General features: G+C 42.0%; 1 protein-coding gene across 1 annotated transcript; it reads right to left on the bottom strand.

Moving 5' to 3' along the window:
• Positions 1–1,448: 1,448 nt before the first annotated feature.
• tax1bp1a (Tax1 (human T-cell leukemia virus type I) binding protein 1a) lies at positions 1,449–24,949 on the bottom strand. The gene is made up of 17 exons (XM_085346115.1): positions 24,847–24,949; positions 20,346–20,560; positions 16,888–16,990; positions 15,922–16,112; positions 15,531–15,686; positions 11,001–11,149; positions 10,515–10,605; positions 10,203–10,388; positions 9,798–10,049; positions 9,204–9,395; positions 9,022–9,094; positions 7,425–7,945; positions 4,614–4,700; positions 3,409–3,595; positions 3,118–3,326; positions 2,380–2,462; positions 1,449–1,777 (listed from the first exon to the last, which is right to left on the bottom strand). Exons 2-17 carry the CDS (start codon positions 20,532–20,534, stop codon positions 1,567–1,569), a joined length of 2,880 nt encoding a protein of 959 aa, XP_085202241.1. The 5' UTR covers positions 20,535–20,560; positions 24,847–24,949; the 3' UTR covers positions 1,449–1,566.
• Between the last annotated feature and the right edge of the window lie 428 nt (positions 24,950–25,377).

Genomic DNA, 25,377 nt, shown 5'->3' with positions numbered 1-25,377 from the left:
GGTGTGTGCTGGAGGGGAGATGAGGGAGGAACTTCAATATACCGTGTACAGTGAATGTATTGTAACGTGCATCTGTTGTCAAGTGCTTTTAAATTATATTTTCGTATGTAACGTGGAGACTGATGTTTCCTTTTTTTGTACGGGGGTACAACAGGTTCTGAGAAGAGTGACTTGTAAATGATGTCAACCTGTCTTTCTATATAAAAGAGAAGCTGCTTAAATGTAAACAGGAAACGACTGAGAAAAAAAAAAGCAAAATAAAGTAAAAAAGCTCCACATCTCAGACTCGTGTTCATTACTTATTCAGCTCAGAAATGAAGAACAAAGCATCAAAATGCATTTAGACAAGCTGACTTTATTCATAAAGATCTTTGCAGCACCACTTAAACCATTCTCACATGAAAAGGCCTGCATCGGACACGTGACATACATACACAGGTTTGTCTTGTGATGACTGGACATGTGCGTTTCTTTCCTTTTTCTTTTTTTTTTAAAAAGCCTGGTTACAACACGCATAATGACTGAAATAAACAAGCGGTGGTGAGGAAGCCCCGTGAAGACGCACATAAACGACATTCAGTCATGAGGGCTAACAGACTGTGACTGTAAAACATGAAAGTACGTAACAAGTCTAACCCCGTGTCCGGCAGCCAGTTTAGCCAAAAACGAGGTTCATTATCTCCTAAGCCCAGCTTCGTACGGCCGACCTAAGATCAAGAAAGTGCACGCCAGGAAGTAAAACATCATTGGTCCTGTCTTCTTTTAAATATGAGGGAGGTAACGATAAGGGGAGGCGGGTTCACGACGTAATTCACAGGTATCGCCACAATTTATATTTCTTTTCATTTATGTACAGTACATTCAGAATAAAGCCTTATTTAGTGCAGATACATGAAAATGTAGTGCTGTTTTCTTTTGTGTTTAAACCATCTCATACGTACAATATTTCATCTCCACCACACAGTTCTTCACTTTTTATGTACACGCACAGGCGACTCTTTTAAGATGTCACATATTCATATTCACTTTGCATTTATGCTCTTATCTCTCGCGTCTTGCGAAGCATCATACTCTGAGGACAAATAAAGGACGACTCACTGCCTTGGATGATTTCTCACTTGGTGTATGCATGTTTGGAGAAGTTAAAAGAACAGGGACGTTTAGGATGCTTTCCCTCGGAGTCCCAGTTCAGCTTTGTGTCTGTGAATTGTTTTGGAACACAAAATATATATATTTGTGCATTTAATCCCTTGAAGGAGAAAGATGCTAGAAAAGCAAAGGATTGTGGCACTATTCCTGAATGTTAATGATTGTATGTTAACGTGAAAGCTGCTAAATAACTTGGGAGGACTAGCCGCCTAAGTACAAACTCTGCTTCCTTTCAGAAGTAGACTACATTCTCTTAAACGTTCCAAACAAAAAGGAAAAAAAAAAAAAAACCCCAGAAAAATCACAACAAAAGTGCAAATGATTGTATGTTAACAAGATAAATCAACCAAACCCGAGTCAAAATCAACTAATAGCGACACATATTTACCCATACAGTATGCCGGAACCCCCTCCCCTTCATTCGATTTGCTCAAAGTTGAGGACGTGGCCGTCAAAGTGCGTGAGGACGTGCCGCTCGAAGAGCTGCTGCTGACAGTTGAGCGGGAACTGCTCGGAGCAGACGGGGCACACCTTCCAGTGGCTCTGGACGTGCTGCTCGAAGCTGCGCTGCTCAAAGTGCGGCGGGAAGATCACCTCGCACAGCGGGCAGCGCTTGTGAACGTCACTACTGCGGAAGGGGATGAGGGGAAAATGGATGAGGTCGGGGGTTGGTGGAAGGGGTGATGGATAGATGAGAGAGACAAAAAATTGAAAAAGAAATGTGAGTTTCCGTGTGGATCATTGTAATGGAGTAGGCCTCTTTTGCTCACAGACCAGATTATGACTAAATAATGAAAGCCAGAGACGTGCGCCTCTTGAAAAGCAGCTGTTGAGTCACTTGCAATAAGCAACTGTGTTACCCCCCCTGCAGGGTAATTATTGGCTCTGTGCGCTACTCTTCCCGTAAGAGCAGAAACAGATAAATTAATTCTGTCTTCATGTGATCCTCTATGTTCATAAGGAAGAAATCTCTGACTGTGTCATTTAGCATGTTATGTCATATATACCAGGGTTCAAAATGACGAGGTCTTACTTGGAGCAGTTTAAGTTCTGGAGAGAAAATGAATCAATGGCTACTTTGATACAAATCTTTTTTTTTCCAAGGCAAAAACTCCCAACAAAGCAGCTGTCTGTGCATCTGTTTTTACTGATGCTCTTGTGCGTTACTTTGTTTCATTCTTTATGTGTCGTGTCTTCTAGGACACCTTGTGTTGAAAATGAATGTCCTACCTGGAGTCAAAGCAGAAGCTGCTCCTGGTTTCACTGCGTCTGTTGGGCTGATGATCACAGGACTGCTGAGCCCCATCTCCCACCTTTGGCACACACACACACAAAAAGAAAATTTCCACTATTTGCTCACAGATCTGAATGCTTTAATGAACACCACCTCCAAAGACAATTACAGGAAAAAGGAGTGCGACTAAAGTAAATGAAGCGTGTGTTAGTAAACTATGTGTACCTACGTTTCTATTACATGACAGTAAACAAGGATGCCCCATTATCCGACAGTCTCTAACTCATCTTCTGCCTGTCCTTATGCAAAACCTCCTCTAATTACTCTCCCCCAGCTCTTGTTATCTTCATCTCTCTTGAGCTCTGAAGGAGTGACACTAATTAGAGCTTCATGCAAATGAGTTCAAAGCATCGTCTTTTAAGGCCAAGCTGCATTTCCCTTCGTTTAGCGAGGGAGAAATCCTCCAGAGACGGAGAAGGGTGAAGTAAACGCGGGATTATCGTGGCAACAACAAAAAGCCAGTGTAGGAGAGCAACGGCTGGGATCGCATCACAGTGATTTAAAATATCCCTCAAAAGTTATGTAGAGAGGTCAATTAATGCTGCCAATCATGGTTTTGTATTTATTCAGAAATACAATGCATTATTTATATATAACAACACTACATACACTAAATATAAAATTTTAGCCAACAATAGGTTTTTCAGTTTTGAGCTAGATACACCGCTACTCACATTTTGTGGCTCCTCTGGTGGATGCTCGAGGGTCTCGGGGGGACTTGTGCTACGGGAGGGTTGGATGCAGACCACCTCTCGATCCCAGCCTGGTGCTCCCGGACCCGGGCTAGACGGTGAGATCGGAGGTGCGCAGGGAGGGGTGCAGGATGGAGCCTCAGGTGGGGGACGGGACACGTGCTCAGGGGAAAGTGCAACATCCCCCCGATCTAAAAAGATTAACACATTAAAGCAGCAGGGGAGCAGCAGGGACACAGAGTGCGAGTAAATCATTTCAGTTTCTGACCCGACCTCTTGTGGTGTCGGTGGAGTAAGGATTGCCGTACTGCAGCTCAGCGGGCCTCTGCGGCACCAGCGGCGGAGGGGAGGGATGCTGGGGGTAGGGCAGAGGGTAGCGCAGCACCATTGGCTGCCGGACCTCAGCACCCTGAACAGCAACCTCCTGCTCCCTCTGCCTGGACATGTAACGCTGCAACTGCTACAGAAGAGATGCGAGAGAGCTTTACACTTTACACTTCACGGCCACACCTCATTTAAAAAGTCCTGGATATCCTCCTGATGCTATAAGCGCAGAACCGCAGTCAGTCTCAGTTTTATAAGTCATCAGTTAACATTTCAGCAGAACCTTTCTCACAGTTGGTGAGTGCGTTCATCTTAAGAGTTAAGTTTCCCGTCTACATTGTTTCTGCCCTTTGTGATTATATCTGAAGCAAGCGCATTAGTACCCTACTCATTACTGTAATGGGTGTCAGACTCTGGCTCCCTCTGCTCTGGCTTTGCTGATAGAAGCACTCACCCTCTCCCTTTCTTTGTAACTCCTTCCTTACTCTCCCTATTCCTCCCTGATCTCCTCTCTTTATGACTTCATTAGTGCGCTGCTATCAGGTTTAACATTTAAACCAGGGTTGGGAAGGTGAAACAGACACGTTGTGTGGCATTTGCACCATCTAATGGCACTGTACCAGTGGGCGAAAGAAGCAAGTATAGATGTATTAATTAGAGGAGAGTGGGGAGTGTTGAGTAAGAAAGAAAAAGCTATGGAAATGGTTCATACACCTCCTATAATTGAAAGCAATGATACTGGTCTGGGCTTCAGCTCAGTCTACATTGTCTAAGTATGTGAATTTGATTGTAAGTAAGAGCTATGTTGAGGCTAAAGTTTTATAACCTTAAGTTGAGGTCATTGTTGAAATATGCACAGTTTTACCTGCAATGAATAGATTCATTTATGCACAACTTGTGCCTGCTTAGAAATCAGAGTATGCAAAAGTTTCTAGAGTGCTCGGGCACTATGTGTGGAGAGAGTGCATTAACATTTTCACTGTTTTTAGACCGATTTCCATGGTGACAGTTGATTTTTCTCCTCTTTTCAGGCCAATATGGCCACAATTTATGTGCAGACAAGTGGAAAACCTGAATGAAAGTGCTGAGTTGCTGTTAAAGCAACAATGTTGCATTGAAATTCATTTAGAGAACACTGGTGGTGGCATCTTTACCTCCTGTAATTGCTCTTTGTCTCTGAGAGCCTGGGCAAGGTTGTGTTTCAGTTCGGTGACCTCGCTGGCTCTCTCTGCCATTTGGACCTAGTGAAATAGATAAAGACAATCAACTCACAGCACAGTGCATCTCAGCATTTTTTTTCATTTGACATACAGACCTGTAAGATGGGCTCAAGAATCCCTTTATCAACAGCTCCACTCATGTTCAACTGTATTATCTTAAACTCATTTAAAACCAGGATTTGCCTACACTTTACTCTTACCAATTATTTTCAGATTAGCAATTTCATCCTCAACGTTTAGCTGTGGCTCAATTTAATAACAGCTCGTTTAATCTATTATGTGTTGATAGCATTTGTTTTTGTTTAGTTGTTTCAGTTTTTCCAAAACTTTTATTTTTATTCTAACTGCAAATTTGTATGGTTAGCCAATAATTTTAATTGCCAACCATAGTTTTAACTAATAATCTTCAACTTTTTCCCCCTTAGTTGTACAATACCGCTGAAGGGCTATACAGCTCAGGAGTATTTTCATCACGCCACCGGGCGGGGTAGCATGGACACCCAAGTTTGTGAACATGATGACTTAAGAACGATGCAATATAGGATTTTCAAATGCATACCATAGGAGCATCTACTGAAAATCTCAGACCAGTTTGAACGATTTTGATCTTGACCTCAAAGTCAGGATCAGAGGTCAAGTTTTTTGAAAATTCTGTCTACGTGATAACTTGAGGCCGATGTGGCCAAGGATTTTTTCAAATTGATACCATAGGTGCTCTTATCTAGTATTAGGCTATGGGATAGCATTGGCGACCACCAGTATTTTTATTCATACGATTCATACAGCTTTTAGTTGATAATAACCGCTTTACTTGTTGCTTTTATTTTGTGCCAACTTGAGAAGACCAAAATCAGCCTTCATACAGCCAGGTAAGTGAAAATATTTGGTTTTAATTTCACCTGGTGCAGCCTCAGATGTGTGGGCCTTGCTATAAAACACATAACATAACATAAAGCTGAAGCGGACCAGGGGATCGTAGTAAATCTCTTAGCCTCTAACAGAACTGACCCTGTGGGATAGTTTACATGGCCCGTTGCCCGTCTTCTCTAATTTCACCCCATTTCAAAGGTTCCAGATTCCCTCCCTTCCCATGGTTTCTCTTTCTGCTCAATGTCCATCTGTCTATCCCAATTTTTTCTCTCTTAAATTCTGTTCGCTTCCCCCACTTGTTCTCTTTCATCTCCTTTTGTCCTCTCTCGTGTTTTCCTTCTATCATAAATTTACGGCACGGCATTAGAAGGTTAAGTTCAGGTGAAGGGAGTCCGCAGCAATGTAGTACTATGCACCCCCCCCACACACACACACACTTCATCCTATTCCTCTCCCTCTCTCCTTCCTCTGGGTGGCTGATGTAAACAGCCGTAAAGCATGCCGCTCTGCGGCTGCCTCGCTTGTCAGTCTCCGGGGCCATTAAGAGCAGCTTGGGACCCGGGGTGCTCGCCCCAGACAGGAGACTCTATCAAAGTTGAGGGAGAGCCGTATTTACAGCGCCGATAAACACACACTCACTCATGGAGATTAAATGCTATTTGGTACTTTAGTGGAGGTTCGCATTCAAAATGCAAGGTCTCTACTGAATCACGCACACATACCACACATGCTGGCTCACCCATTGGAAGGTATGGTCCATACTGTAAGTAGTAGAGCAGTTAGACATTTGTTGTTCTTCAGGCTTTGTGGTTCAGCAAATTCCATTTGAATGACTGGGTATTACATTAAAGTGTTTATGCATGGCACAGCAGACCGTCGTACAACAATGTTTTTCAGGCAGCTGTGTTTTATTTTAATGGTAGATTGTGCATAAAAGAGCATTAAACTGAATTTGACAATGAAAGCAGCACAGAGGGAGCCATGCATGTTAAGTGAAGATTTAAAAAAAGAAAGAAAGAAAAAAAATCTACCAATAGTAGAGGTACAAATCCCCACAATATGATATTATCACAATACATGATAGCATGTATATAGCATGATATGATATTATTGCAATTTTTAACAATTTGTTATACACTGAGTATAGATATATAACATACAGGAGTGTCCCAAAATGCACTATATACTTCGTTTTTTCTAATTCATTTCAGGTTTTATTTGGAAAGACTTGAGGCCATGAGCATATGACAGTTTTGGTTTTACAGTTTTTGTAAGCGTATCATTTTTGTGCCCATGGTCCGCCAAGTGACACTGGAGCAGCATTGCAAAATTTCCTACTTAGCAAGAAGCTTTTCAGTCCCCGACGACACTGCTCCAGCACATAACACAATTTATGCAATCCGTGGCAAATTTCTCAAAACAGGATCTGTTCTTGACAAATCACGCAGCAGAACTCCTGCTATTACCACCAGTGATGAAAACACTGAACTCCTGGAGCAGGAGCAAAGCCAGGGAAGTCTATACAGAGCGCTGCACTGGAACTGCACTATGTGGCGGCATACAGCTAGTCTTCAAGGTGCTGGAACATTAAGGCAAGTCTAGCAGGTAAAACTGCAACCACTCCTTTGTTGATGCTAAAAATATGAATAAACTCAGTTTCTGTAATTTGTATGAATTTATTAAAATTGTATAGTGAAATCTGTATATTGTGAATATACTGCAAATTATGTCCTCAAAGTTGTACTTTGTCAGTATTTATTTTAACCAGTATATCTCATTTCTGTTACTTTTTGCTGTGGAATGAGACCCAACACCCTCACAATCACATTCTCTCAGAGCTTTACTTAATCTTAAGGTTATGTCTTTGTGTCTTACTCTGAATCGCTCCTCCTCGTCAGCCAGCCGTTGTTTGAGTGTCTCGTTGATTGCGCACTGCTCCCTCCATTTCTCCTCCATCATTGCCAGCTCCTCCTCCACTGAACGAGTCTGCTCCTTCTCTGCCTCTTCCATGCACCTCTCCTCTACCTCCAGCAGCCCCTGCTCCTCGGCACCGTCCCTCAGCTCCTCCATATTCAGGGCCCCTTCCACCTCACTGTTTTCCTCAGCGCCCAGCCTCCCGTTCTCCACTTCTACCCAACTCGCCATCCTCAGGCTCTCTTCCGGCAGGCTCTCCTTCCACTCCTCTTTTTCATTCTCTTTGTCTTTTTCATTATCATCCATTTGTTTAACTTGACTTTCAACCTTCACCTCAGCTTTCTCTTCAAGTGTATTCAGTGTCTTCTGCTCCTCCTTCTCTGTGCACACTTGTGTATCAGCATTTGTGACTTCCTTGTTGCTGACGTCTGGAGTGATTGTCATCTCAACAGCTTCTTGTAGGACTGCCGCAGCTATATTTCCTGTAAAAACACAAAGTTACAATTAAACCTATTTAAATGTAAAGAGTTTTACACAGAGAAATATGAGCTGAAGGCATTAACCATAATTCAGCTCCTTGGCACTGGGTGGAAAACAGTGGGTCTTTCACTGAAACCCTGTGGAGAAATCTGCAGCAGCACAAGTACAAGGGTACAGAGTGGAGTTTTTATGAGCGAACTTATTGCAGCCTGGCAAAAGTGATCCAGAGGTGCACAAGGACACGAGAGAGAGACTGCCAAAATAAAAATTAGGCGTTTGATTTCAGTCAAGTACGGAGGTGGAAACATTATGTTTTGTGGCTATTTTTCTGCTAAAGATACAGGATGACTTTCCCAAAAACCCAAAAAGAATCCACACAAACATGTGGCAAACATGCAAACGCCACACAGAAAAGCACTGGCCAGATGGTGGAGTCAAACTGTAAGGCAACAGTGCTTTAGCAAATGACGTGGTTCTGATGAATTCATCAAGCCATGACCTCCAGCTTACAATGGGGCAGTTTTTAGCTGAATGTGAAGTGGTTAGGTTAAGAATTAGTGCCTCCAAGTGTGAGGCTGAAAAAGGGTAGAGTGCCCACTCCAGGTTGGGAATGATTTGTTGTCTCAAGTGGAGGAGTTTAGGTATCCTGGCGTCTTGTTCACCAGTTAGGGGAGAGTGACATGTGGATTGGTGCGATATAAGCAGTGATACGAATGCCAAACTGGTCTGTTGTGGTAAAGAGAAAGCCGAGTATGAAAATGAAGCTGTCGATTTACTGACTGATCTTGTTCCTACTCTCACCTATGGTCGTGAGAAACTGAGATTGTGAATACAGGTCCGCAGAGATAAGGTAAGGAACTCAGTCATTCACTCAGAATGACTGAGCTGCTACTCTTCCACATTGAAAGGAGGCAGTTGAAGTGGTCAGCCAGAAATGCTAGAGAAATTACATCTCTTGACTGGAGAAGGAGGCTGGGGAGAAGGAGGTCTTGGCGTCTTTGCTGTCTCCCCAACCTAGACCTGGATAAATGGCAGAAAATGGACAGATGGAATATGCCCTTTATCTGAATGTATGTACCTCCTGTTGGTGACTCTGGACTAGGGGTCAGTGGCTCCAGTGTTGTCTCAGTAGATGCATTTCTCTTTGGCTCCTGCAAAGATATACACATCAATGAAATGCAATTTTGCTGGTTTAGGCACATATGGAACTGAACGAAATGTTTCTTTTCAGCCTGATGAGCATTGCTAAAAATTACTCACCCCTTGGGACTCCGCTGTGTTCAGTTTGGCCACCTGTCTGCGGAGGCGCTGACACTCCCGGTACTTCTCCTTATAGTGCTCTGCAGCCATGTGGAGACGCAGCTTCAGCTCCTCCACTTCCCTCTGCAGCTCAGCCTCTGCCTCTGACACCACAATCATGCTGGGGGTCATGTCCCCATTGGTCCCAACACCCTGAACACACAGTGTTAAAAAAATTGATTAAATAAAAACAAACAAAAAAAAGTATTTGTGAATTCATTTATCTCCATTTTAATATAACAAATATTTGAGACTCAGAACGACTAAGGCAGGAGCTTTGTAATCTAACACAGTTCAAACTGTTCAGCAATAAATTATAAACAAACAAAAAAAAGGCTCAACGCCAAAATCTTCTTTGCACTGTGTTCTTTGTTAAAATGGTAAACAGTTAAAATTTCTCTTGCTTAAATCGGTTGTCCTCAGTTCTCATATAAAAATCATCCATCTAAATAAAACTGAAAAGTGTGAAAATTCCTTTCCATGTTTAGCTACAGATTTCCCTAAACTTCTTTTCCCTAAACACAGGGACAGATATTAAGGAAGTCGACCACTGACCACTTCCTTCTGTGCAGTGCTCCTCATGCGGTCAAGCTGGCTCTCCATGCGTTGGCACTCTGCCTGGGCATCAGCTAAACTGGCACGGAGCTTGTCGGCTTCTAAGCGGGCGCGGTAAAGCTCGGTCATCGTGTGGTCGCGAGTACTGGCTGAGTCACGCAGCTCCGAGGCTAGCAGAGAGGCCTGTTGCCGGGATGCCTGGAGCTGCTCCTCAGCCTGACGGAGCTGCTCACGTACACGGGCCAGCTCTGCCTAAAGACAGAAAGAAGAAATTTAAATATAGTGCAACTGATTTTACTAAAGCTATACCATCAAAATGCTAACCCTGCGATTAGTGGACATTTTTGTTTACATTTTGAGTACTACTTTAGTGTTGCCAGCAATAATATGCACAAGCACTTTTACTTTGTCAGCTTTGTGTGCCAGCAGCTCTTTCTCCAGACTGTCTCTCTGTGCAACGCAGGCCCTGAGCCTCTCCAGCTCCTCTTGGAACTGAGCGATGGTCACCTCCCGGTTCAGCTCCACCGCCTTTAGCATCTGAAGCTCTGCGCTCAGCTTAGTGTTCTCCAGTTCTGTGCTGCGCAGGTGGGCCTACACATATGGCGAAACAGTTAAACAGAACTGGTCAAGTAAGAATGCAGACAAAAACACACCCTCGGCTGGTACAAAAAAAAAAAAAAAAAGATAGTCAGCCTTTCACGTAAAACACTTCTTCACCTTATAAAGATCTCGCTCATCCTTCTCATTCTTCAGCTGGCTCTCCAGACTGTCTCTCTCTGCTGTCAGCTTCTTTAAGCGATCACGCAGACTGAAAGACATATTGAAAAACAACTTCTTTAGTGCTTTCTTGTGTCTCATATTATAAATCTAAAGTTTTCTTACAAAAAGCTATTTAGTGATTAAGTGGACACCTTAAACATGGCTTTACTGATGGGTATAATCTGTGTGTGTATAAGGCCGGAAAATATCAAATGAGAGCCATCAGATGCCAGTGAAATATGTTAAAGCCAGGCTGACATATTCTTGTGCAGCATCTGGCACAATTTTGTATGCATGTTTAAACCTGGGAAGTAAACACGCATGCAAAACTATTCTACACATATTCCACATCTGTGAGGCTGATGTTAAGCTTGCTTAGATTTATGTAAACAGTCTGTCTTCAAATGGATGACTGATGGTTACATGTTGCCATTCTTCACTCACCAATCCAGCTCTGTCTCCTTTTGCAGGCCCCTCTGAGTGACTCCCAGCAGGTCCTCCTCTAGCTGGCGTACCCGGTCCGTAGCCTCTGTCAGCCTCCGCCTTACCTCCTCCCTCTCTTCTGACAGGCCCTGTGAAGAACGCAGCAGCTCCTGCGGGCCAGAGAGGTAGCTGTACATCAGCCTGACAGCCACTACAGTCAATCTCAGTAGCTGAAGAGCTCTATTATAGCCCTGCCAAACCCATTCACTATATTTCAAATACTACTGTCTCTATATATTTCTTATCATTTGTACAGCATAAATAGAATTTTTTTTTAATCAAAAGTTATGGTCAGAAGCTTAAACACACACAAACACTCCTCTTGGCCACGAACATCATAATAATTATGGACTTTTTGTGATTTTCTTTAACTGTCCTTTTTTCAGGATCTTTAAGGACTTTAAAAACAAGAATTGGGTGTAAAAGTTTGAATTTATTTTGGATTTTCCCAAATCCTTCTCTCAAACATGTCAAAAGTATACATACAAGCTCATACATATACATACATTCACTTATATCTTTTGTGAAGTGGTACTGAAGGTTCTACATCATCTTGACAACAAATTGTAGCTTCAGTTCGCCATAAAAAGCATTTATTTGACAGCACATATTGGACTGATCGTTAGTTAGAACAATGGGAAAGTCCAAGGAACTCAGTGAAGAGAGGGAAGTCTAAATTTACACAAGTTGGGAGGGTCTTTGGGAGACATTTGCAAAGAACTACAGATTTCAAGATCATCAGCTCAAACAACTGTATGTAACTCCGCTGTGTCTTTACCAAGGTTTGGAACTATCACCCTCAGATGAAAGGAATTTTGTTAGGATGTTCAGGATCAACCCAGGAAACACAAATCACCACTGTCCACAGTGAAGCAAGTTTTACATTGGCATAGACTTAGAGGGTGCTGACCAGGAAAGAATCCTCTGCTCCAAAACTGACACCTTCAAACTTGACTGAAATTTATAGCTGCCCACATGGACTAATGTCACATAATGCCTTCATCGTCTCATGTGACTTTTATGCTCACACAAAACAAAGATAGACAAGATAGATTACTGGAGGAATAAAGATGAGGCTTTCAAACCTAAGAATGCTGTACCAACTGTCAAGCATGGTAGTTGTAACATCATGCTCGGTGGCTGGTTTCCTGCCAGTCATACTGGTACACTACATGGAATGGATGGTATAATGAAAGAGGAGTACCTTCAAATTCTTCAACTTGGACACATGGGTGTTCCAATGGAACAATGATCTCAAACACACATCAAAACTGGTTTTGGATTGTATTAAGTTTATGGAATAGCCTTCCACAAGTCTTGATCACAATCCCACTGAAAACTCTTGGACTATGCTTAAGTGCCAGATCCGTGCCAGGAAGCCAGCCGATTTAAATGAAACTTTTCCAGGAAGAGTGGTCAAATATTAATCTGAATTATGCCAGAAAAAAAAGTCTGATGGAGGTATTATTTGTTAAGGGACATTTAACCAAATATTAAAAGTTTTTTTAGTCTGTGCAACTTGTGTATCCAATTCTTGTTTGTCATTAAAGATCTAAACTATGCAACCATGCCATCCTGTAAAAAGTTGAAAGAAATCATTAAAAGCCCCAAATTAACATTGCATTTGTGCCCACGATGACTGTATGTAAACTTCTGACCACAACTGTATTTAATTATTTATTACTGTTCTCGACCTCTACGGCATATTTCTAGTGCAGCTGTAACATGTGAATTCCCCTCTAGGGGTTCAATAAAGCCTTATCTCATCACTCATAAATAACTGGTTACAAGTTATGACTCATTAAGTCTTTTGTTGGACACAAAGCACAGAATAACTATGTAGATTCCAAAAAAAATGTTCAGTAGCATCCTGTAGTGGAAGTACAAAACAATTTACTGCTATCAAACAACACATTATATCAGTTTTGTTTTCTCCGTGTGGTGTGCCTGCAGAGGAAATACCTTGTTTGAACTTGCTGCGAATTAGCAGTGAACGACATTAAATCATGCATAGCTAATATTGGTTGTGACAGGACAACATACCTGTGCACACACCCTTCCTTTATTTTGTAGTATGAGCCCTTAACACACCCATTCTCTTTCACACACTAGGAAAGACAGACACACAGTTACACAGTCAAGGACATACAAGAGACAGACAGAGTGCACATGCACACTCCAACGCATACTCAGGCCCGTCTCCCTCTGGGCTTGGCTCTGCATAGATTACTGTATGATTTTTACGGCTGGCGTTTGGGAAGCACTTTAGCAGTGCGTAAAGACCTTATAAAAAGTATAGTCGTAAAATTAGCAGCCACAAAATATGTACTTATGTTTTCACGTTAAGAAACTCAAAGGATATTTTCATCAGCGAGCCACGAGCTAACGCACCTACTGTAAATGTTTTACAAATGACACACACACCCCTATTCACACGGTCGTATATCTGCAGATGGACATGCCTGTTGAATGAAAAGCAGCATGGTAATAACAGAGCGTGTGTGTGCAATTTATGGCGATTTTGTCCTTCATAAAAAAAAAAGAAAGAAAAAAAGGGGGGAAAAAAGGAGCAACAGACTAACTCAAAGCAGCCTGTGGATCTACACCAGGAAGCTGCACTAGGGGGCGATAAGAGACTGGCTTCAAGCTCAGAAAAACCTGGCAACTTTCTGGGTTTCACTTCTCTCTGCCAACTCCCCTCTCCTACTTTTATTGAGCTAGCTTGAGGTGACTGTTTTTAGGCGTGTGTGCCAAGCTACTGCTTATCAAATGAGGATCTCATAAAATGCTAAAATGTGACTCATCCTGGTGAGTGAGTGAAGAAGGTGTGAGGGACATAGCGGACGAACTGGGTGTAGAAGTTTTTTTTTTTTTTTTTAAACTTTATTCATTTTGACAGATTTTTCTAAACGTATCATTTTAACTTGGATTTAAAATTTATTTCCTCGTCATGCCAATTAAGAAACTCTGAGGGAGAGAGAAAAAAAGCGAGAGGGAAGAAAATAAGACAGTGAGAAAGCAGTGGCCACTGCATCGCGTGACTGAGTGGTGTTTGTCCCTCAGGCTGGGCAGGGCTCTTTTTTCAGACAGGCGGTTTTGCGGACTACCCTCCTCTCATTCCACACACAGACTAAAAGGGTTTGCAAGCGGGTGGCATAATGAGTGCGTTTGTGTGTGTGTGTGTGTGTGTGTGTGTGCATGCTTGTGCATGTGTAAATGCACATTAGAGGGGCCCTGTTGTGTAGAACCTGAATGTGAATGTGACAGCCTAAGGGGACGGAGGGGACGGGGGTTTGTGCAGGCGCATGCACGTGGGTGTGTGTGTGCGTTTGACGTCATGTTTGTTCACTCTGTGGTTGCGATGGCATCGTCCCTGACGCCAGATGCCCAAGAAAAACTGCGTCCCAATTCCGTTCTGGCCCACTGAGTCAGGTCGTTAAAGAGGGAGAAAAAGACACACACACACACAAACACATGCACAAACAGACACACACTGAGCAGCTTTTTGTGTGTCTGTCAAACATGGAAACAGATTATACATGAATTTAGCCCTTTGAAGTTTTCAGACCTATGATCACTGGTGAGGAACTGGCTCCAAGCCTGTGTCCATCTACACACTCACCTGTACACACCCATACACTAAATACAACTACACACACACACCGAAACTGTCTTAACTCTCTTCAGTCTCAAGGTTGCATATATACCGTTTATTTATTTTATCCATGTACGGACATTTGAACTCTATTGAGTATTCCCAAATATTTTTGCTACTACGGGGCTTAGGGCGAGTGAAGACTTCAGATTTTTTAAATACCATTCTAAATAAAACTTCTGACTTTTAAACTGAAGACAGAATGAGCTCTGTTACTTAACATTAGGAATATTAATTGCTTGGTTTGTGGGTTGGCTGAGGTTACCATCGGACATTAAAACAAGTTCATCATTGTTGGCGATGACAACAAGCAGATGAGAGATGTAGGCTCTGGGGCTAATCCAACATTGCTGACGTAGGCCTGTCATGTCACAACTGGATAAAAACCTGTGGGCTATTTTAAGGGTGGGAACATTGCTCAGGGTTCCAAATTTAACCGCAATTAAAAAAAAAAACTAAAAGAAAAAACGAGAAATACCAGTTATTTATTTTTAGACTCATTAATTAGGATGGACACTTATACAGGAGTTTTCTACTCCTAATTGAGAACTCAAAGTGCTTTTTTACTACGAGCCCCTTTTCACTCACACACACACACATTCTGACTTTATTCTAGGCCTAAGCTCCTTGTCAGACATTCATGCACAATGAATGTATCAGCGGAACTACATTTCAAGGATTCTTGAAATGAAGACTGCAGGAGCTGGGGATTGCACCACCAACCTTCTGATTAGTGGACGGCCCACTCTACCTCCTGAGCCACAGCTGCCCCTACAGGTTTCCCTCCCCCTCCGTGGGAGCCTGTACTATTCAAAACTTAGCCCACTACCTCTAACCTGGTTATGTGTCCGCAGCAGGCAGCACGTCTCCCTCTCCTGCTCCCTTTCCCTGGCCAGTCGCTTCTGCTCCTCCTGCAGCTGTTGCTTCTCCTCTTGCAGGAGACGCATAGCTTTCAGCAGTTCCCTGCGCTCCTGCTGTGCTTCCTCCACACGCTAACAGGCAGAAGGAGAAGCAGAAAAAAAATCAGATCGACTCAATTTGAAGGGGATTGGTCACGGTTATCTTCTGGTCTTCTGCAATTTATTACATTTACCTCTCATTTTTTCCCCTATTTAGAGTGCTGATTCTATAGTCAGTTACACTGCAGATCGCTGTTTGATGACTCAAGACCAGAGGGGTTAAGAAAACTGGGGAAATAAATAAATAATAACATTTTGTGCATTCTACCTCTAGCAGGCCCGTTTTGGTGGTGACGACCAGTATGTCGGAGTTGCTGTCATCCTCAGTAACAGTCAGCAGCTCTTCGGTGGGCGTGGCTGACCTGAACTGGAAGGGTGTGCTGGCTCCTCTGATGTCACCAGCGTGAGTGACGTAACAGAACTGGTAAAACTCTCCATCAGATTTAGGAACATAATAAGCTGCACAGCAAAGAAAAAAGAACGTAATGTTGGCACGTAAGGGGGGCACGTTGTGTCCTTCCTTATAATCGTTCACATATACACATATATCTCCTGAAATAAAAGCTTAAGTGTCAGGTGCAGCACGAAGAACTTAAACTGTGAATCATCCAAAGCTCCTTCTTTATAGACCAAGAATAAAAACACGCAGCTGGAAATTAACATAATGGGTTCTTTTATAGACCAAACCTGCTCAAAACTGTTCTAGACTGCCTATATTTACAATATCACCCCAAATATCCATCCAACTGTTCTGCTTCAAAGCAGAGAAAGAAAAAAATCACCAGCATTGAGAAGACTTATGCAGAGGATTTAGCTAGAAAATACATTACATATGCTGGGTTCGAGCATTCCAAGGTTACACTGGAAACTGAAGCACATTATTCAAGTGTGAGCCCTGGTCCTCTAGGGCAGTAGAGGAATATCCAGAAGCCAACTGGTTTTACTGACTCCTGACACACCGCAGCGTGCTCTCATATTTTCACTGTGTAATGTCTGACCGTTCCAGGCCCAGTAAAACCAGTTTGCAGGCCCTCAACTGTCTGTGTCTGTGTGTGTCTGTGTGTGGTTTGAGAGGTGCTCAGGTCCCAGGCTTCAGTTTGCGGTCGTGTTCCCTTATTAAATAAAAGTGCTGGTTTTTATATGCACTGTAAAATGGAGGAGTAACTTTGGAATACCCTGGGTTTGTATAGTGGTTTAAATAGTATGTAAGTGTGCGTGCTTGTGTGTGCTGTACCTTGAAACACCACAGCCCTGTGCGCAGTACTTCCTGGTTCATAGTTTTCAGGCATAGGAGACCAAACGAAAGTGTAGTAATCTCTGGCTGTGCTCCAACCCACCTGAGGAGACATTAAAAACAAAAATAAACAAACGATCCCACAGTGTAAAAGTTGTGTGCTGCAGTTCAAATCATGCTGAAGAAGGCCAAATTTTCCAGCAAACATGTGTTAATCGTTAGATCTGATTTGAAAAGATGCTTGATGAAGCATTCTGGAGGACTACATCCAATGTTCAAAGCAAGAATGGAAACATTTAAAACCCCTCATTTCTCCACACACCTCCTCCCCCTTTCACTCCTTTCCCTCAGTTCCTTCCCCTTTTGGACCCACAAAAAAGAGGACCAGCAAAGGTGTGAGAAAAGGGTGGAAGGGCAAGGGGGGCTCGTCTGCATACAATCGTGGGCTCGTGGGGGCTGCAGAGACTAGCCAACAAAGAAATGGGGGGGAGGGGGGAGGCGAGGGAAGCGGGAGAGTGGATACAAATAAGGTGAAAATTTTACAGAAAATGAGAAGGGAAATGTAATTCCCTGGATTTCACGTGTTGTTAGAAGACAGATGATGAAAGGTCGTCGTGCCCGTCCCAATTCAGCTCCGTGCATTGTAAATCTGTCACATACAGCCGCGCACGCGCCCCGTCCTGGACGCACGCGCACACGCATACCTCCCTGCAACTCGTACTCATAAGTACGCGATGCATTATTGTGACATTACATAACTACGTTTCAGCTGCAGTGAACTCAACCATCTGTGGAAGTGCAGGACGTTTTGTTTTCTTAAAAGAAAAGAAAAAATATCACACTTAGATGATCAACAGGCAACGCTTGCTGATTTTCTCTTTAATGAGCTGAGTTTTTAAAAAACTGTTTCTGTAGGAAAATATTAAAATAAATGACTTTTAACTGATTAAATCATTAAATGACTTTCAAGTACAAAAAAACAGTCAACAAAAACAAAACACGGAAGCTTCAGGTGACGACAGTAAATCACCCGAGCTACTCAAAACGTTTGTCAGGCTTTCAGATTTGATAATGTTGTTGCACCGAAACGTAATTGCAGTGTGTGCCGCATCAACCCCATTACGCTGCGTATAATGCTGCTCCAAACAAATGATAATTGTCAACGTGAAATCTTGCTGCCAAGAACATTCCTTCCACCGCCAACAGCATCTGAGTGAGAAGCGGGGCTGCGATGGGACTCCAGCCAGGTTTGTTCGTGTGGTCATGTGTATTTGCTTAAGAGAGAACAGACATAAATAATTTTGCTAATTGCAGAGTGAAGTTGACTGACACTTGGTTAGGTATGGTGTGGCATTCCAACAGATGAGTGCTGTTATAAAATAATCACAGGCAAAGCAGCTATCAATCATTCATCCAAGGTGTGAGGGAACAGCACGATGACACTTTAATTATACACTCACACAACGGGTTTCTCCCTGCCGACCCAACGAACATGCCACAACCAAAAACCTCCACGGGGCTTTTCAGGGAGATGAATGTGTGTGTGCATTAGCGTGTGTGTGTGCACGTGAGTCAAACATCAAACTAAATCAGGCTGTCAGTAGCCAAATAAAACAAATATGTTGAAATGCTTTTCAGTGACGCAAAGAGACGAAAGAAAGAAAGCTAAGCAAGCTTGATTGTAATGGGAACTGTTGATCTTCACTGTGTATGTGAGTACTGTTTCAATGCAACACCATCTAGGAGCACATTTGTTATGGCAGGATCCTTATTGTGGGCTATGAATATTTTCGACCACTAGGGGGTGTCTGTACACAACTCAACTGAGTACTGCCTCTCTGAGCCACCTGAGTCATCCTCTTAGCAAGTCAGCTTTGTTACTCGGTCTCTCGGCTTCATTACTCAGTCTCTCTAGCGTTCAGGTAACGCCTGTGGATGTCGGAGGTAAGAGGAAGAAAATATTCTCTTTCTGAGTCATCTCTGTGGAACAGTTTTGCCTCCAGGACTCAAACACAGAGTATTCAACAGTGAGTTCAAGATGTTTGAGGAAAAAGTCAAATGTAAACAGTCATTTTTTTTTAAATAAGCAAGCTTACAGTTTCCAAATACCCAGTGAAAACCATGCAGGGGAAGTCTGATACTTCATACCTCTGCCAGAGGCTCTGAAGTCTCTCTCTGTGCCATGTACAAGCTGAGTTTCTAGATCAAAAAGAATATCTAGGACATCAAGGCGTCTTCCTATTTGATATGTATGTAGAGCTGATATTAAATGTACAATTCTGCTCACAATGGTACAAAATCCTTCAAACTAATTTCTGGAGCCAGATCTTGACTGACTCCAAAAGTTAATCACCTCTAATTTAGTCTAAGTCCGTTGGAAGTAATCCTTCCAACAGAAACAAAGAAACTAAACCCGCCCAACTGAGGAAAAAGGAGGTAAAAATCATTCAAGTGATTTCCAGTGGTCATTACCATTTGTAAAACCCCTTTAAATACTAAACTTGATTACCTGACAAAATAATTATTAGTTGAAATGGTTAAATATTCTTGTAACAGACAGTATACACTGATACTGCAGAGATTTTGCTGCTGTAAAATAACATCTCTGTGAACACACACAAAAGACAGACGTATACGTCAAAAGGATTAAAGAAGCGTGGTCTGCTTGCTCCCTGCCATGAAGCTCTAACCATCAAACAGGTTTCATTAGCACGGATTACAATAATTACATTTTCCAATCGACTTTTTTTCCAAATAAACGCGGCGTCTTTATTCCTTTTTAATTGAGCTGGTGGATTTGAAGTCAGTTCTTAAACAACGATAAAATGTTTGTCTTTTGACTTTACGAGACATTAAGCTTCCTCGTTCGCATTTCCTGTTAATTACGTGTGAGATTTGATGGCCCCGATAAAAGGACGGAGCACGGGGGGATGCTGCTTAGCAGGAAGCAGCGAAAAGGATGGAAAGAGATGGTGAGCCAACATGCCAAAAGTGTGTGTGTGTTCTTAATAGGAATCAGAATGGTTCATAAAGAGTACCAAATGATTGCCTCGTCCCCCTTCCAGTGAGACCTACTGTAACCAGCCCACCATGCACACTCTTCCTCCTTCTGCATGTAGAGCAACCACACCAAAGCTTGCGGTGAGGTTTTAGGCATGTAGAGAAGAGCTCAGCCATTAGCGTCAAGGCGGATGTATGTGTTAATGTGCCAAGTACAAACCTATGGCCAATTAATAAAACGCTAACACATAATCCATGTCAAAAAACACTCGTATAATGGGCGGGAAATTGTTTTATTCACTAAGTATGTCTCGGTAACACAAATGATTCCTATTATATAAACGTCTGGTCTTTAACCGATTATGCCTGCTTTTGTCTTTGAAGCGTGGTCTGAGTAATAGCAGCTGTAGTGTGTGTGTGTGTGTGTGTGTGTGTGTGTGTGTGCGCGCGTGTTGTACCTTGAAAATGCCCACCCAGTCTTTGGGGTGGGGAGTAATGTAAGGGGTCAGGGTGTAACGACACTCCAAGGGTGCCTGGGGTAGGAAACTCTTCCCCACATTCTGAAAAATAACGTGGGCAAAGTTGGACGTTTCCATCACGCTGACGCTGCTGCCCGGCGATGAATCCACCACCTGGAACGATGACATTGTTTCCTGTTGGTCACTTCATTTGTCTAGAAAAGCGAAAACAGCATAGACAGAAATAAGTATGGAGTGAAAAAGCAAATATTTAACACAAAAGCTGTTCCAAAATGATGCAATCTATTAGAATCAAATGATTCCAAGTGTCTCAATTCCTTTATGCTCTGCTGGCATGTTTTTCCTTGACACTTGTACATTGCAAAGCAATGACGTGCCATAAAGCTTCATGCCAGTTAGCTTTTGCACTCCTGAGTCACACGCAATCCTTTTGTTGACACTGTGTTCAGACTTTGAGATGATAAAGCAGTTGCACTTACACTAAAGATCTGCGGAGGCCTGACTTTCTCTCCCACTCATAAAAGTGATGACACCATGTTTACCCTTTCTGCACCTGAAACAGGTAAAAGTGTACACAAGTGTATCTCCCACAGAGCGAAGAAGCAAGCAGTCGTGCTGAATGTTTAAATATGCATATCAAACTGGAAAATTCGGTTCTTCAACTAGACTATAGGCTCACTGCTTCTCAGGAACCAAGTGTGCTACACCTCTATAAGAGGAAGTTTATTAACATTTGTTTTTCTATGAAGAGAAATATGTCTCAAAAAGGTTGCAAAGGCGTACAACATGATATACAAGCATAAACTGAGCTTTACAAATGTGTGAAATGATTTGTGTGTAACTTTTGAGGACTCAACGCACAAATACAAAGGAGTTTGAGCACAAGTAAAATTATTTCACAAATATGTACATCTAAACTGATACTGATCACTTATGCACAATATATTAAGTTTAGCTCAAAAATCCCAAGTTTTTGACTTCTAAAAACCTTTCTATGCGTACAAATGTGTAAAACCACACGTAACAGCTCTGTCGCTCCCTTACAAAACTTTAAATGCATGTGAACGAATCGCCTAATACGCACAGACCATGTCGCATGCCCACATTTAAGACAAATTGAATGCTGCCAGCTGGTTTCAAGTGCCAGTGCAAAACTGGGACATCTGGGCAGCGTTTTTTATTTTTTCCAAACAAAGTGAACATTTCTTTTTCTAAAAAAACGTAGAAAATGTGATTAACCAATTACAGACATTACACGATAGCCTATAAAATATAATATATGGTTTCAATAATCTGCTTTTACATGTTGAACATTCTTCCGCTGGGAAAAATCAACCAGTGCTTACAAACAAATCATTGCACACATTTGTAAATCTTAGTTTACGCTAGTGAATCATATCCCACGCATTTGCAACCCCTTTTGAGATGTATTTCTCTCCATATTTTTCCTTGCTTTAAACATATTAGACCACTTGATTAATTACCAGTTATTATTGGGTTGAACCCTCTTTTACTGGAAACAGTCCTCTTTAGTTTCGGTCAATATTGACATGATAGCATCATACAGTTGCTGAAGAGTTGTTGGCTGCACTGGGTGGGAATCTCCTGTTTCACCACATCCCAAAGGTGCTCTATTGGATTGGAATATGGTCACTGTGGAAGCCATTTGAGTACAGTAAACTCACTGTCATATTCAAGAAACCAGTTCGAGATAAACAAGCTTTGTGACATGGAACAGTATCCTCCTGGAAGCAGCCATCAGAAGATGGGTACACTGTGGTTATGAAAAGATGGACACGGTCCTCAAAAATGGAATAATATAGTAATAACAGGCTTTTTGTTTAAAAGATGCTCAGTTGGCCAAAAGTGTGCCAAGAATATATCCATCACAACTCCATCAGCCCGAACAACTGACAGAAGGCAAGACGGATCCATGCTTTTATGTTGTTTGAGCCAGATTCTGACCCTTCCATCCAAAAGTTGCGGCAGAAAATGAGAGTCATGATGCATCTTTTTTTCAATCTTCTATTGTCCAATTGTGGTGACCCTGTGTGAACTGTCGCCTCAATTGCCTGTTCTTAGCTGACAGCAGTGGTAGCTGATGTGGTCCTCTGCTGGTGTAGCAAACCTATAACAAATTTTGCTTTTTTTCATAACTTGGTTGTAAAAAGTTGTTATTTGAGTTAGCGTTGCCATCCTATCAACTTGAATCAGTCTGGCTATTGTCCTCTGACCTCTGGAATCAGCAAAGCATTTTTGCCTAGAGAACTACGGCTCACTGGATATTTTATCTTTTTCTAAAGAATCTCTATAAACCCTAGAGATGGATGTGGAGGTAATTACCATTAGCTCAACCATATCTGTAACACTCAGACCAGCCTATCTGGCAACCACAATCACAAAAAGTCACTTAAATCACCTTTCTTCTGCTTTCTGATGCTTGGTGTGAACTTCAGCATGTCACCTTGTCCATGTCTACATAGCTAATGTGTTGCCGCCACGTGGTTGACAGATTAGGTAATTATGTAAACAAGCAATTGAACAGGTATACCTAATAAAGTTGCCATGAGTATATATGTCATTATCAATTAAGCAGACAAAAACAGGCCTTCCTCAGGCTGTGAAAACAGAAAAAAAAAAACATCTGAGAAATTGCTACAATATTAGTAATGAAAAAGTTTGGTACATCCTGAGAAAGAAAGAAACCACTTGTGAACTCAGCAAATCAAAAAGGCCTGGACGTACATGGAATCTAACATTGTTGCATGCTTGCAGAATTTCTTCTATGGTGAAGAGAAACCCTTTCACAACTGCCAACCAAGTGAACAATACTCTCCAGGAGATAGGAGTATTGATATCTAAGTCTACCATAAAGGAGACTGCATGAAAGTAAATACACTGGGTCCACTGCAAGGTATAAGATCTCATAAGCCTCAAGAATAGAAAGACTAGATTGGACTTTGCTAAAAAAAAAACAAAAAAACAAAACAAAAAAACAACAACAACAACAAAACATCTAAAAAAGACAGCACTGTTCTGGAAAAACATTCTTTGGACAAATGAAACCAAGATCAACCTCTACCAGAATAATGGCAAGAATAAAGGATTGAGAGGGTGTCAAAAAGCTCATACCACATCATCTGTAAAACACAACAGCGGCAGTGTGATGGCTTGGGCATCCATGGCTGTCAGTGGCACTGGGACACTAGTGTTCATTGACGATGTGACACAAGACACAAGCATATGAATGAATTCTGATGTTCAGAGATACTGTCTGCTTGTTGATTGGGCGCCGTTTCATAATACAGATGGACAATGAGCCAAAATATACAGCCGAAGCAACCTAGGAGTTTACTAAAGCAAAGAAGTGGAATATTCTTGAATGGCCAAGTCAGTCACCAGAGCTTAACCCAATCAGGGATGCATTTCACTTGTTAAAGACTAAACTTTGAACAGATAGGCCCACAAGTAAACAGGAATTGAAAACCTCTGCAGTAAAAGCCTGGCAGAGCATTAAAAAGGAGGAAACCCAGTATCCAGTGATGCCCATGAGTTCAAGACTTCAGGCTGTCATTGCCAGCAAAGGTTTTCAACCAAGTATTAGAAATGAACATTTTATTTTCTTAATTTAATTACCAATTACTTTTGAGCACCTAAAATGAAGGAGTTGTGTTAAAAAACACTTTAGTTCCTCACATTTCTATGCTCTTTTTGTTCAACCCACTGAAATCTGCACTTCAACTACATATGAGTTGTTTCATTCACTGTGGTGATGTACACAACCATAATTTGAAAAATGGTGTCTCTGCTATGGGCATCTCTTTAAAGACATTTTTATGCAGTACTACACTGCTGAAAAACTAGGGTGTTAAATAGGAAAAAGCAGAGGTATCAGTGACATTATAATTATAATCTCTTGACATTGTTCACGAGTGTATAAACCCCCATATATGAAGAAACCGCCCCACCACTGTGATGAAACAGCTGACTTTAAACTGCACAGTCAGGGCTATTGTTCGTGGTCAAGAAGAATGATGCAGCTGCTTAGCATCACGGTCACCAAGTCATCTCCGTAACTGCGAAGCAAGCTACAACGACAAACCCTAAATCCCTGCATTTCCTATACACCCAACCCTGGACTGATAAACATAACGTGCAAGTCTAAGTCATAAACTGATGCTCGGTTAAGCTAAACAGCTAACGTACAACGTCTGACCACTGATCCGCTTCGACCAAAACACGACGAAGGCAGCACACAACGGCTAAAGTAGAGCACAGCCCTTTAAAACGAGCTCAGTTAGCCTGGAGTTAATCTTATTTGTTATGGCTAAGGAGCTAATATTAGCTTGTGAACAGGCCATGTCCTGTCAAGTCACCAGCTAGCTAAACATTATACTAGTCGGACAGCTAGCTGTCTGGCTGAGAAAAGAGAGCAAAGATTTTCACGAGCGTTATTTTAGTCTGAATTTAAAAAGGGTACCCTTTTCATTGGATTTCCACTTGCAAAACAAAGTGAATGTCTGCCGGCCTGGCCGATGTTTTTGCCAGTGTCCCCGTTGTTGTCAAAGCTCTGGCGATGATGCGTCTCTCTCTTCCTGAAAGAGAAAATGATGCTGGACTTCCGGGATGCTGAGAAGTACCAGTGATGCTGCTAGGAATAGAGGAGACGACAAGAGGTCAACGTAACAACTTTATTATTTACTCGGGTGACTTAAATCACTTTAATTATTATCCTCGCTTATTTCACTTATAAAAAAAAATCTGACTTAATACGATAACTGTTTAGGGTCATTTGCCAACTCTAACAACATGCCATTAATTTAAAAAACAGAAAACAGACTGCGCATTTAACCTCGGTTTTTAACGTAATGGTTTTACGTTTTTTATTTTCATTTAAAACCATGGCAGTGAATGGTTGTACAGACTGAAAGAGCATTTATAAGTAAAAGCACAGGATATCCCGCTTTTGCCTCGTTTTCATTGGCTTGGCAAACTTATCCCCCGTTACGAT

The sequence above is a fragment of the Diplotaxodon limnothrissa genome, linkage group LG22, assembly GCF_057381915.1.
Source record: "Diplotaxodon limnothrissa isolate DT_005_m linkage group LG22, D_limnothrissa_male_GT1.1, whole genome shotgun sequence".
Taxonomy (NCBI): domain Eukaryota; kingdom Metazoa; phylum Chordata; class Actinopteri; order Cichliformes; family Cichlidae; genus Diplotaxodon; species Diplotaxodon limnothrissa.
Note: the sequence above shows the minus strand (reverse complement) of the source record. Positions and strands in the feature narration are given on the sequence as shown.

What these genes read in the sequence shown, in the direction of transcription:
- tax1bp1a (XM_085346115.1), bottom strand. Translation starts at nt 20,534, where the DNA reads ATGTCATCGTTCCAGGTGGTGGATTCATCGCCGGGCAGCAGCGTCAGC. An exon ending in TGGCACACAAAGCTGACAAA is followed by an intron (nt 10,050 to 10,202) that starts GTAAAAGTGCTT and finishes TTCTGTCTTTAG; the next exon opens with GCAGAGCTGGCCCGTGTACG. An exon ending in ACGAGGAGGAGCGATTCAGA is followed by an intron (nt 4,701 to 7,424) that starts GTAAGACACAAA and finishes CTATTTCACTAG; the next exon opens with GTCCAAATGGCAGAGAGAGC.